A 12,932-nucleotide genomic window follows, 5' to 3' on the forward strand; every position below is an offset into this window, starting at 1 on the left:
AATGCCCCAAAATGAAGTCCTCTTTGAGAGATCAATAAGTAAATTTCCTAATTAACACACTCCTTACTTTATTTAAAAACTCAATACTAGTCTTTCACTAAGGTTAAAATTAAGAAGGATAATTTTCAAAACTTGTACTTTTTTAATAGGAAAACTTGTACCTTTTCTTATGATATTCCTTAAAAAGTTGGATTTTCTAACCAATCCTAAGAAAATGGGATGGGGGGAGTATATAGAATACGAATCATCTATGCCACTTTTTTTGTTATACTTTTATAGTATATACTTCACCAGTCATAACTTACTATGTATTATTTTTACTTTTCTTATAAAAATAATCAAATTTTAAAATGGAAAAAAAAATTAACATATTGCATATCATAACTAGTGAAGCATAAAGTGGAACACAAAAATAGGATAAATGATACTATGCATCCTAGCAGGTCTCTTTAGTCTTGTCTTTCTTCACTCCACTCTCCATATATAGTCTCATAAATCACACTGTAAACCAAAAAACAAGAAATGAAGATAACCTTCCACAACCGTCATCTTAATGTTAAGCTCAATTTAACAATAAGTTTAGATTCACAAATAATTTCACAATAAAGTTCACAATTATCAATATGACAAGTTGTTATTAGTACATAAAAAAGTGATGTCAATGATTGCCCCAAGTGAGAATTAGTAAAAAATTCCAAACTCAATTAATGTGACAATTATTATGTCTATAACATTACTCATTCTTTAATGTTCTATGTTTATAGCTAAGTACAATATGATCAACAACAATACTCAATCGCAGTTGTAAGGCAAAAGCAGCAACAACAACAAAAAGTACAATTTGGTAGATTAGGTGGTGTGTAAGAGAGATAATGCATATGCCAAAGACATGAGATAACTATTACAAAGGAGGGAAGGGGCTGAGAGTGACCAAATTTATAAATACCATACCGGAGACTATTTAGTGTATATGTGTGTGTATGAATTCAATCATTTGCTTAAGACCACAAATTTTACCCAGTATGAAGTTGACCACTTAATTAATCTAAATTAAGGAAAGGGACTCATGTTAGAGAACAAAGTTATCAATTATGTTCCGTTATGATCACATCATGTAGACATCCCATTTTGCAATTGATGAATTCATCAAGGGCAAATCAAAATTTCAAAATAATCAAGGAGTAAAATGCTGTTTAAAACTTTGAACCATCCGATGAATATGAATTTTGATTTTAGCATGTCATTTGGAATAAAACAAATATCATGCTCAAGTCATAAAGTGTAATACTTGTAAATAAGCTCTATTGTTGTCTAGTTAGTTCCCTAAAACCGTGTAGATATATTCTCTTTTAGAAAATTCTTGAGTACTACTTTTGAAACATAGTAAAACAATACTCACTTCTCTCACATTCATGGTGGACCCCGCCATAAATGTAAGAAAAGAAAGCATCATTCACTATACTTAAGAAATACTTAAGCATTACTCTACTTCTTCTAGGATCATATTTTGATGTGACAAATTAAGAATAGTTTATCACTTTTACATAGATCTACAAAAATATATAATAATAAAAAAAATTCAAGGTTGGCAAAATATTGCATCAGTGATGACACAAACATCTAAAAACAAAAGGTTTTAACGCACGATAAGTCATGGAGACGCCAATGGTATAGGTTTATGACAGCCTCCCTTATGACTTATGAGTTCCTTGGTGAGTATATATAGTATATACTTAGATCCAAGTGACATTCATACATATGCTTAATTAATTTCCTACCTTCCATTATAATTTGAAGCTGAATAGTGGTAGGGATTCCAATATCAAGATGAATTGAATAAAGTTGAAAATTCTGGGGACAAATTGAAAATTAAGCCAAAATTCTGCTATACAGTCATATATGATCCTCATAAGCACTAGCGTATTTATACCTTTTTATGCACAGTTTCTTAATCATACAAATACAAGAACCCCTGTAACAAAGCCGTGCATAATAATGAGTCTTTCAAACCTTGGAAAAAATGCTAGGATCACAGCAAAGTTCACAATTTTTACCAAAATTAGCCACGTAGTAAGTTATGAGTGGTAGATGTGTGAACTTTACTATGATCCTAAGATTTTTCCAAATCTTGGTGTCATTGCATATTATTAAGCTGATGAACTTTGGAGTCATAATTTGCAACTTCATTGTCCACTTGAACATGCGAGCCATTTAATGGGATCTCCACTTGCTCTTGTCGCATCATCTCAGATATATCTGGTCCCACCATTCCATGCTGGCAATAATATAAGATTTTAGATGGAATCAAAAAATAAAAAATAAAACACACAAATTTAGATTAAGCACACCACAAACTAAAATGTATTATATTTATATATATTTTTAAAATAGTAGTAAATAAGGAGGTAGGGGAAAGGAAGTGAGTTTCGAACCATAGACATTAGACATTATAAAACATTCAAAGATGTCATTATCATTAAATTATTACTTGAATCTTATAATTATACTATTATAAATGCAAACATTGGGAACTTTTAAGTAGGTAATTATTGAGCACTCCCGAAATACTATGAATGCATTCTCCCCTCTCTCATATAACTATGAGTCTTACTAATTTAATTTATGGTGGGACCTACAATTCATGTAAGAGAGAAGAGTAAGCATTTATGGTACTTCTAAAATATTCAATAATTTTTCCTTTTAAACTACCAAGAATTCAAGTAATAACCTAGTGAGCCTCGTAATTATACTACCATAAATGCCTCTTATATGTTGTTCAAGCTCTATCTCCTCTCCTCCACTACCTATTTATTATTTAAAAAATAAATAAAAAGAACCAAGTTGGGCCAGCTTAATCATTTTGGGCTTGAGACTAAGATCAAAAGCCCAACACAAAAAAATTCATTCTAAGATGGCTACCCCCAAGCCATGAGTTTAAACTGGTCCAACCAATCTAGGGCACAAATGGCATGTGGGCCATTCCAAAGCTCTTACGGCAACCATGTGTATAAATTGCAAAATGATGGTGATTCATAAATCATAGTAAAATTCTTATTATTCCAAGTGAGTATAGTATGTCCTAGAAGGAAAACCTGAATGTGAGGGAATAAAGTCGGTGACAAGAGAGCGGTGGAGTGGTGGTGGTGCTGTTGCTGGTGCTGGTGCCCGGTTGAGTTGTAGGCTTGAGACCAAGATGTGAAGTTTCCTTCACTTGGGTTTGTGCCCATGCTGCGTGGGTCCGTGTTTGAGCTTGTTCCTTGCGAAAAGGGATCATACACTGTGGATGATAGCTCCCTGCAAATACATGTAAGTTTAAACTCATTAGTAAATTGAATCTAAATGATGAAGCAAAACCCAAATATATTTGCTTCAATATATGCTAAATTTCCCAGGAGCCTTGTGTTTGTGTTAAATTGCTTAGAATCTTGTAATTTAATATCATTAGTTGGTCTTCTTCATTAGGAAAACTAGAATTCAAATTTTCCTTCCACTATTTGTAATAATTTAATTGTCAAAAATATATCTTCAATTTAGTGTAAAGAGAATAGAGCTAAATCTAGTCACTTATATGATCCTAGCTTATTTTGAATCATTAGACCCTAAAAGAAGACCATTTGACTCTCTTTTTTCCAATAATTACCGTATACCGGTATACATCGGATATATACATTTTTATTTTTATAGTACTTGCAGTTATATACGACCCACATACTAGTATTGGAGAATAATACATCAATATGATGCATGATATACTTTCTATCTTAAACCGTATAAAGCAAAACTTTATTTTGCTTCTGTTTCCATTGCTCCACACTAGTGCCAAATTTTGTGTCTAGATAGAGAGAGATGGTTTTGAAGCTTAAAAATGTACTTTCACTTGTCTTTTTTTTCTTTTTTCTTTTTTTCCTTTTCTTTATTTGTTATATGTCTTCATTAAAAAACTAAAAATTGCTGACTAGTTAAGTTACAAAACTTTTGATTACTTTACACCTGCTCTATACATAAATATTAATTAAGAATTTATTTTTTAATTTTTTTAAAAGAAAAACCCTACTTATTAAGAATTGGAGGAGAAATCAAGTTGGTGTCCATTCTCATAGAACAAGTTTAATCATATATTAAAACAGATATAATTCTTTTTGAGAGAAAACTAATAATAGGTCTAAAGAGTCGTTAACATATATAAATCTAACACTTACAAGTTATACTTCATTTAGAATACGGTTTAGAGGGCATGTGGCAAAAGTGACAACTTACCTTAGATAGTTTGATTTTTTTTTTTTTAATTATTACTTTGATGCTTTGAGGGGAGGAAATATGAATTCTGGATATCTCTAATGTAAACATCAGAAAGTATCAACTAATTGAATTACAAGACTTTTGGTGAAAACCTACCTTAGTTGACTAAGAGAAGTAGATGCATCAAAAATATGTCCATGGCTGTGTCCACCATCCGGCATCCAATTGACGACTTCATTTTCGAAAGAGGCTGTGATCCCTTGCTATTGATCCAAAAAAAAATACTCAAGCTACTTTCATAACTAAATTATATTTGTTATTGCACTTTATTTAGTTTATTAATTACCTGTAAACTGGATGGATCATAAGTAGATAGATGGTTGCTCAGCAAATATTCCTACAAACATTTAAAAAAAAATGTTGTCGTAAAAATGGAAGTTTAGATTAATATTACAGAATTCTGTTTTTTTTTTTTTTTTTTTTTTTTTTTTTTTTTTTTTTTTTTTTGTGGTAATGAACAAACAAAGTTTGTCAACCTTTCTCTGCATAACACGTGTCATGGTATCAACTAGATTTTTCTCACAGGATTCGAGCTCTTCAATAGATGCGATTTTTGTTGGTTCAGGCTCATATACCCTGTGTTTAGAGAAGCATTTAAATTACTTTGGTCTCCATGAACTAATATATCGTAAAGAAAATTATGTAACTAAACAAATAAGATAGGAACAAAAGCATTTTTTTTCTCTGAAAATTTTTAATGACCTTATCTGTTCTTCAGCCATTTGTAGTTGTTGCTGTAATCTACCAATTTCCTGTTGAAGTTCCTAATGACAGATTAAACAAAGTTAAAAATCTAAAGGAAAAAAAAAATTTATATATATATATCAAATTTCAATAAGGTGACAAAGAAAACTCTAACTCTAAGACTATTTTTTCTTACCTCGATATCAGAGTTAACAGCCGTCGGACTTTTTTGAAGCATTGATAATATTAATACATCGGCGAGAAAGAAAAAAAATTAGCACCATTAGATTATTCAAGTCTAATTTTGAAACTAAATATGTAAACAACTCACATTAATATATAAAAGAAGCTTTAAAGAAAATTTGATATGTATGAGGGGGGAGAGAGGAAGACAAACTTGGCAATTTGAAGAGCAATGTCATTTTCACTCCTTAGTTGCTGTAAGGTCCTAAGCAAATGCTGCATGAACAACATTATAATTTCAACAAGAGTTATCTTGAATTTTTCATAAGAGTGTAGTACTCTTTTTTTTCTCTCTCTTTTTTCTTTCTTCCTTCCTTTTACATTTTTTTTTTCTCATTTTGTTCTCTTTTTTTTTTTTTTTAATGGCTGAATTAAAATTTTAAGATGGAGTGGTGGCACCCCTAACCCCTTAGCTAAAAGAAAATTAAACATCAAAATAATTTCGTCTTACCTCTTTGTTTTGAATATCACTGCCAAAGAGAAACGAATTATTATATAAATCAATTGTACCCACAAAATAAATAAATAAATAAAATGAAAGGGTTATGGATATAAGCTAAAGAAGAAGAAATAGTTTTGAGTGCATACAAATGCCTGCCCTTCTCTGTAGGATGTAAAGATCTGCAACAGATAAACCAATGAAGTTAATCAAATTAACAAGACAATAAAGTAATGAAGAATTGTAAATAAATTCTAAACTAAATAATGAAAACAATAAGATCATACGTACTGTTCTCTTTCTTGATCAGGGAGATTGATGAAACGAGTGAACACATCCTCAATCCTAATTCCAAGATAACAAAATTTATCACAATGTGTCTTAAAATTTATTTCAATGTAAAAAACACACATATGCATACACATTATATACAAATACACTCGTAGAATAAAATTGTGTTTATAAAATTATTAATCAATAAGACGAAAATCAACTATATAAAAAAGTAAAAGAAGTGCAACCATAACATGACATCTAATTCCATAATTTGTTCAAGCCTATTATTATAAACCAAAAGTAATTTCCATTTCTAGCTTACCAATTTCTATGCACACCACCTATTACAACCTCAAACTAATAATTCCATAATTTTCCGCCACTTGTACATTCTTTTGCATGGTGCAAGAAGCCCACGTCGAGGGGGCAACATAAAACAACAATATTCATTGAAGTGAGCCTTTTTTATTTATTTATTATAATTTGATAGTTGTGGATGAGAGAAGATTTGAATTCTAAATATCCCTATTAAAAACATCAAAAAATGTAAAATAATTAAGTTATAAAGTTCTTGACAAAAAAGACTTATTTTAAAAGGCAATACCGAGTACACCAAAACAGACCAAATAGCTAATTATTGGAAGAAAAATCATATTCTTTTCATAAGAATTGCTTCATAAGCGCACAACTTTTCCATGACAACCACCATTTTAGCCCTCAAAACAAATTCATTAATAATTGGAAAATCATTGGATTGAGCAGCATACACAATTATAAATCGATTGCATGAATTAGTGTTTGCAAGTTAATAAACCACAATTCAAATATTGAAGCAAATATGTATATAAACAAAACAAAACAAAAAGAATGCAAAAAAGTCAGATAGTTGTATGATAATATGAGAAATGTGGTATGTATTAATATTATACCACCTTCTTCTGCCCGAGAAATGGCTGAGACGACCAGAGGGAGAGAACATGATGAGAGCAATATCAATGTCACAAAGGATGGAAAGCTCATAGGCTTTCTTAATGAGCCCATTTCTACGCTTTGAGAATGTAACTTGTCGATTTGTGTTGTTTTCTATTCTCTTTATCTCCAGTTTAACACGACCCATCTTGATCTGTCACCTATATCTGGGCAAAAGAATGAAACTGAAATTTTTTCGAGAAAGTCAAACAACTTTTTTTTGGAAGAAAAAATAGTTATTAATGCCCTATAATAAACAATGCATGGACATGAAGGTTAAGGGATGGGTTGTTGAGAGAGAGAGATGGTTATAAATGGGTGGGAGAAGAGATAGGGAAGAGAGATTTTAGGATGTAAAAACAAAAAGAAAGGATCACAGGGTTTTGGGTGTTTTTGATGGTTGATAGTATAATACTAAGCATTACCGTTAATTGGTTTGGTTATTTTGACTCAGCCCCTTTGTGTCTTGACTGTTGATTTCCAGGAGACTTTAATTTGGTGATATGCACTATTCAGCCTTTTTTTTGAGTCGATGTATCAGTAGAACTTTTTTTTTTTTTTTTTTTTTTAAATTTGGTTTGCAACATAAATTTGAGTAAAATCATCGAAACCTGGTCAACACAAATAGATAATGTTAACCGTACGAATTGCCTCAAATGGTGCTGCCATTCATTAAGTTTGAACTAACTTATACTTCTAGTCCTTTTTTTTTCTTTTCTTTTTCTCCCTTGAAAGAAACTAACATTTTTTTTTTAGAGAAATTTTCAACCAATGGCGTCCATTCCTGATGATAGCTCTTTATCATCAAATTAAGACACCAATCAATTTTTTGTATTGACGGGAATTGAACCCCAGATCTCTTATTCAACTATCAGAAACTTTACCAGTTAAACTAACTGGAACTAACTTATAATTTGTGCATACATCTGTTGAAAAAATAATTTGTACATACACAATCTACGTACACGTACACAATAATTATCCTAGAAAGTGAGTTGCATATAAAAAAATTGCAAAGTTTATAACTAAATGAATATTGCTATAGCCTATATGTGAATAAAATATTTCAAATTTCGTTTTATAAATTATAATTACCATGATGAATCATTTCAATATCTGAAATCATTTTAATTTTTTTTTTTTTTTTGGTCAATAGTTTGAGAGAATATCCAAATTGTTAATTTGGAATTTTTTTTTTCCATTTTATAAATAAGAAGAAAAAAAAAGATAACTTCTTGTCCTATTTATCTAGAAATTTTGTTTTACTTTCTTTAACATAATTGTTTTTATTTATTAGAGGTGTCCACGGGTCAAGTTGGGTCAAATTGTCCATCAAACCATACTTGACCCAATTGTATTGGGTTTCAAGGTCACAAACTCATCGATGTCTAAAAAAGCTTTGGACTTGTGATTGTCAGATTGTGGTGCATGGCAAAGATCCATTGAATCTATAGCAATTCTCACCAAATCTATTAAAGATCTCCTCAAATCAACAAAGATATCACAAATCTAGTGGAAATTTTGTTAGATTTAGTGAAATATTCATTAGATTTTTGGGTTTCATCAGTGTGAAGTGTCATGAAATGCCGAAGTTGAACAAATGATGGGTGTATATGGCAGGTTAGTCAAAATAGAATATTTGGGAGGGGTAAACCGCCGCTCAACCTGATGTTGATTGGATTGGAAGCCTTGCACCCGTCGTCAACTGAACATGATTAGTCACTTCAACGACTTAATAATTGATGATTCAATATAATTTTACCTGAAATTTGGGTTGTTCTGAGCCCAAGGTCAAACCAGATTATAATTAGGAATGACCCTTGTCTTTGAACAATTCGGCCAACCAGCTAAATTCTAATGAGCCCATATTAAGGACAAAACTTATCCAAACTCAGAGGCCCTAAACAATGCTTACTCCATGGGCCTAAGTGAACTCACCACGCATAGGTTTTCATTGTCATCTTTAGAATTGGATTTTGGAATTTGTATTTAATACTCTAAATTGTGAATTTGTGATTCTTGGCTTAAACTATTCCCTTGAATTAACCTTGTCCCTTTTCTAATCTTAAATAAAAATAAAAATCATTGGCTCTTAGAAAATGACAATCACTCATTCAAGAAAAAAAAATGTTTATTACAACAACAAAAAATCATTATAATAACATATAGTCATTACAATAGTTGATGCGACGTGTTTCAATAAAATTTGAGGTAATAAATTTGTGAAAGGGTTACATTTTGTCTAGGGAGGCGCCTAATTATTAGGTACTGCTGCGTCTTCTTATATATGCTAATTGTCAAAAAGTAGGTTTTCAAATACTTGGTGTATGTGAGTTTTGGTATTAATTGGTTGGTGAATATTCCTTTGGATTAATTCCCTGTCCTACCTTCTTTCTAAATTTTCTTGCGAATGATGCAGACGCCAGTTGGCCAGGACCACTTCTCCTTAGCTATACTTATCAATGATAAAATCTATATCATCAAAATACAAATACAAGAGGCGCTGTTTATGTTCAAAGTAACTTACAAAGTGTGAACACTAATGAGCCCCTGAAAAGTGCTGTAAATTAACAAGTTGTTTAGTTGGAGCTTAGCTCAAAAAATGACTTGTTTATGTTTATATGTTTAGTAAATAAGTTAAGAAAGTCCAATTTAAGCTCAGCTATTAAACAAGTTAATTAAGCTCAAACATAATAATGTTCATGAGCAATCTCATGAACATGAGACTTGATTTCAATGTATATAATATAATATTATATGTTTATGTATACTTATTTAATAATACACCTATTATATATACGAACTTAATTGATAATAGATTTTATAATTCTATAAATAAGTTTGTATGATATCAAATTATTATTTGTAATTTATTGATAATATATATATATATATATATATATAAATAGTCCATTCGTAGTACACATTATATATAAATTTTAACGATACAAAGTTAGTCAACCTTGTTTTTTAAAATTCATGTATGAAAATCTATCTAGTTAATTCAATTAATATAATTTCAACCTTAATTTAGTTATTAATTATTAATATAGATTTTTGAAGGAGTAAAAAAAATTTAATCATGGTTTATTAATTATTAATATAGATTTTTGAAGGAGTAAAAAAAATTTAATCATGGTTTTACTATATATGAGAAAAGATTAAGTTGATCAAGTAACTCGTGAAAAACTCGCACTTGATCAATAAGAAAATGAACCAATTTTTAACATATAATCTTATTTAATAATGAGCTCAAATTCGACTCGTATTTAAAATAAACTAAATAAACAAGCCTCTACTTTTAATACTCAACTCGGCTTAGTTATGCTTGTTTACAATCTTACCCGTGAAGCCTACGTCTTAATTCATTTCATGTATAATAATAATAATAATAATAATAAAAGTGAAATGTTAGCGGACTTAATCTTACATCAAGAATTAAGTGTTATTAGGAAGTCTGATTTGTGACACTAATAATATGGCCAAAGAAATTTGATTCTGACCCAAATACCATAAAGTACATCTAAGTACTTAACTATTTAGAGAAAATATCATCTTATACTTTTTTACATCCACTATTTTATACCAATATTCACAATTAATATGAAAATGTCACCACCGCACATCCTTGGTGCGATGGTCTTATACTTGTAGGGTGTGAAAGACAAAGGTCGGGGTTCAAATCTTCAAGAGAAAGCTTCACACACATATACACTTAGATTAGGTTAGAATAGAAATTTTATCTTATATAATATATATATATATATATATATATATACACACGAAAATGTCCATATTTTAAAAATCTTTCACATTTTAACACCTGAAACAAGATGTAAAAAAAGGGATATAAAAAAAATGGTAAAAGTATCATTAATCAACTATGAATATTGATGAAGTAAGTTTTTGTATGTGGTTTCCATATATAATTTGCAACTTACCGTACATACATACAAAATGAGAAATATTAGTACATGCGCACAGCACATCCTATAACATACATTTTTACACATATTTGAACGTGTATAACAGAGTGCATATAATAAACACTAGCCTATACAATATGATTCACATGCAGAAACGGCCATTATAATTGACGCTAAAAAATTAAAAAATTAAAAATTAAAAAAAAAAAAAAAAAAAAAAAAAAAAAAAAAAAAAACAACAACAACAACAACAACAACATGTCCTGCCAAATGCGTAAGGAAAATTTTTCAACGTCGTGAAAAATGTCAAATAGAGGAAGACTCTAGCTATGCTGAATTACTGAAATGAGTAGCAACCCACACATTTTCATTCATTCAATAACAGTTCCCATTTCCAAAGCTCATGTCCACCGTGCACAAACTCTCTAAAAGAAAATTCAAAACAGAGATCGATATTAACATAATCATCAAACCCTATCAACAAAACACAAACCCCTGCTGCAGCTAGATGTATAGCTAGCTTAGCCTACGATTAACATTTCTATACAAGCAGATCGATTTGGTAATATTTGATCTACATGATGGAGCAGGCATTTGGGTTTTCATCACTGAACATGTTGGTGTAGCGGTCATCCACGGTGGTCTCATTAATTGTGACAGTATTGGGAATGCTCCTGACCATATTAGGAGGTGCCTTCTTGTCATAAGCCTGAGCAACGTAAGGATGAGCCACCAGTGTGTATGGAACATAAGGCCACATCTCCACTTTTTTCTTGGTTGATTGAGCTGCCTTCAACACCTTCTTCGGCTCAACATAACCTGTAACAGTCACCTTCTGCTGCTTCCTGTCCACGTCCACAGATTTAGCCCCTGCAAAAAAAAAAAAAAAAAGTGTTATCTCTAGGTAGTCCCATGATAATAAAGCAATTGATACTACAAACACAACAATTTTTACAATAATAAAGTTACTAAGTTTTTAAAATTGGTTCACATCACTGACATTCTTTTGTAGAAAATTTTGTAACTCAAGACTTATTATTGAACACCAATAAGTCTAATGACACAAGAAACCTTTGATTTGTCTGTAGCCTTGATATTAATTACTGTCATGAAACTACAAAAAAAATAGAGATAAAAGAAAATAATAAGAAATGAAACATACCCTTTACTCCGGAGAGAACATTCTTGACCTTACGCTCACACCCTTCACAGTCCATCCTGACTTTGAGCGCTACAGTTTGAATTTGCTTCTTCTTCTTGCGTTTTTTAGCACTGCTTAATAAAGTGGATAAGTATTCCAAAGTGCCTTCCACTCCCATTTTTTTTGTTTCTTCAAATCTCTAGCTTCAGGATGATTTTTGTCTTAAGAGAAGTTTCTGCAAGACTTTTTGTATAAATAAAAAGCAGATGTGGGCCGGAAATGCAAAAGCTTAAAGATAAGCTTGAGAGTAGTTGAAAAGGTTAAATTTAATTAAAGAAAATTAAGCAAACATGACAAGAGAGAACACTCGAAGCAGTAGACAAGGACAAGTCTAAACTTGATCTTGTTGTTTGAATGATCAGGAAAAAAAAAAATTGTAGGAGAAGAGAAATGAAGGACTAGTAGTGGTTCTTGTCATGGGTTCTGATGGCTTGTATAGATTTATATATAGCTGGTGGTCTAACAGTAACGGATGAATCAATGAAAAAATATCCATGGTGTGTGTAGGAAAGACATTAAAAAAACAATAAATATAAATAACATAACATTTTTCACAATATTTTTAAAATTGTTGACATATTTTACTGTGATTGAATAATTAAAAATCAGTATCAAATTATTAATAGTTAAACTAGATAAAAAAACGATATTATTTTAATCATAACAAGTTAAATATATCAGCAATTTGTGAAAGTTGTTTTGTCCTCGGTATTATTCAAACACAAAATAAATGAGCAAATAAAAAAAATATAAAGTTGGATTTCCTAGAATCTGTACGAAACTTCGCTCTAGATCAGGGGATTCCTTCTTACCTTCAAAAGAGAGAACAAATCAACAAACCCAAAAGAAAAATGCTTCAAAGTTTTGCTCTTTATCCCTTTAAGCTTTGTTAGCT

At 30.5% G+C, this 12,932-nt stretch overlaps 2 protein-coding genes across 3 annotated transcripts; both read right to left on the reverse strand.

Moving 5' to 3' along the window:
* Positions 1 to 2,134: 2,134 nt before the first annotated feature.
* Positions 2,135 to 7,058, reverse strand: LOC126708091 (agamous-like MADS-box protein AGL104). Its single transcript, XM_050407911.1, has 12 exons — positions 6,874 to 7,058; positions 5,957 to 6,010; positions 5,815 to 5,847; positions 5,678 to 5,696; positions 5,381 to 5,442; positions 5,180 to 5,207; positions 5,002 to 5,063; positions 4,776 to 4,875; positions 4,586 to 4,636; positions 4,396 to 4,502; positions 3,093 to 3,294; positions 2,135 to 2,275 (listed from the first exon to the last, which is right to left on the reverse strand). The coding sequence occupies exons 1-12, from the start codon at positions 7,056 to 7,058 to the stop codon at positions 2,135 to 2,137; spliced, it is 1,044 nt and encodes a 347-aa protein (XP_050263868.1).
* A 4,115-nt stretch (positions 7,059 to 11,173) lies between these two features.
* LOC126710002 (heavy metal-associated isoprenylated plant protein 24) lies at positions 11,174 to 12,932 on the reverse strand. Of its 2 annotated transcripts, XM_050410385.1 has the most exons (3): positions 12,850 to 12,932; positions 11,999 to 12,212; positions 11,174 to 11,706 (listed from the first exon to the last, which is right to left on the reverse strand). In XM_050410385.1, exons 2-3 carry the CDS (start codon positions 12,153 to 12,155, stop codon positions 11,411 to 11,413), a joined length of 453 nt encoding a protein of 150 aa, XP_050266342.1. In that variant the 5' UTR covers positions 12,156 to 12,212; positions 12,850 to 12,932; the 3' UTR covers positions 11,174 to 11,410. The 2 variants fall into 2 exon arrangements, with proteins under 2 accessions (XP_050266342.1, XP_050266341.1); XM_050410384.1 differs by lacking the exon at positions 12,850 to 12,932 and having other exon boundaries at positions 11,999 to 12,457.

This window comes from Quercus robur, chromosome 12 (genome assembly GCF_932294415.1).
Source record: "Quercus robur chromosome 12, dhQueRobu3.1, whole genome shotgun sequence".
NCBI classification, from domain to species: domain Eukaryota; kingdom Viridiplantae; phylum Streptophyta; class Magnoliopsida; order Fagales; family Fagaceae; genus Quercus; species Quercus robur.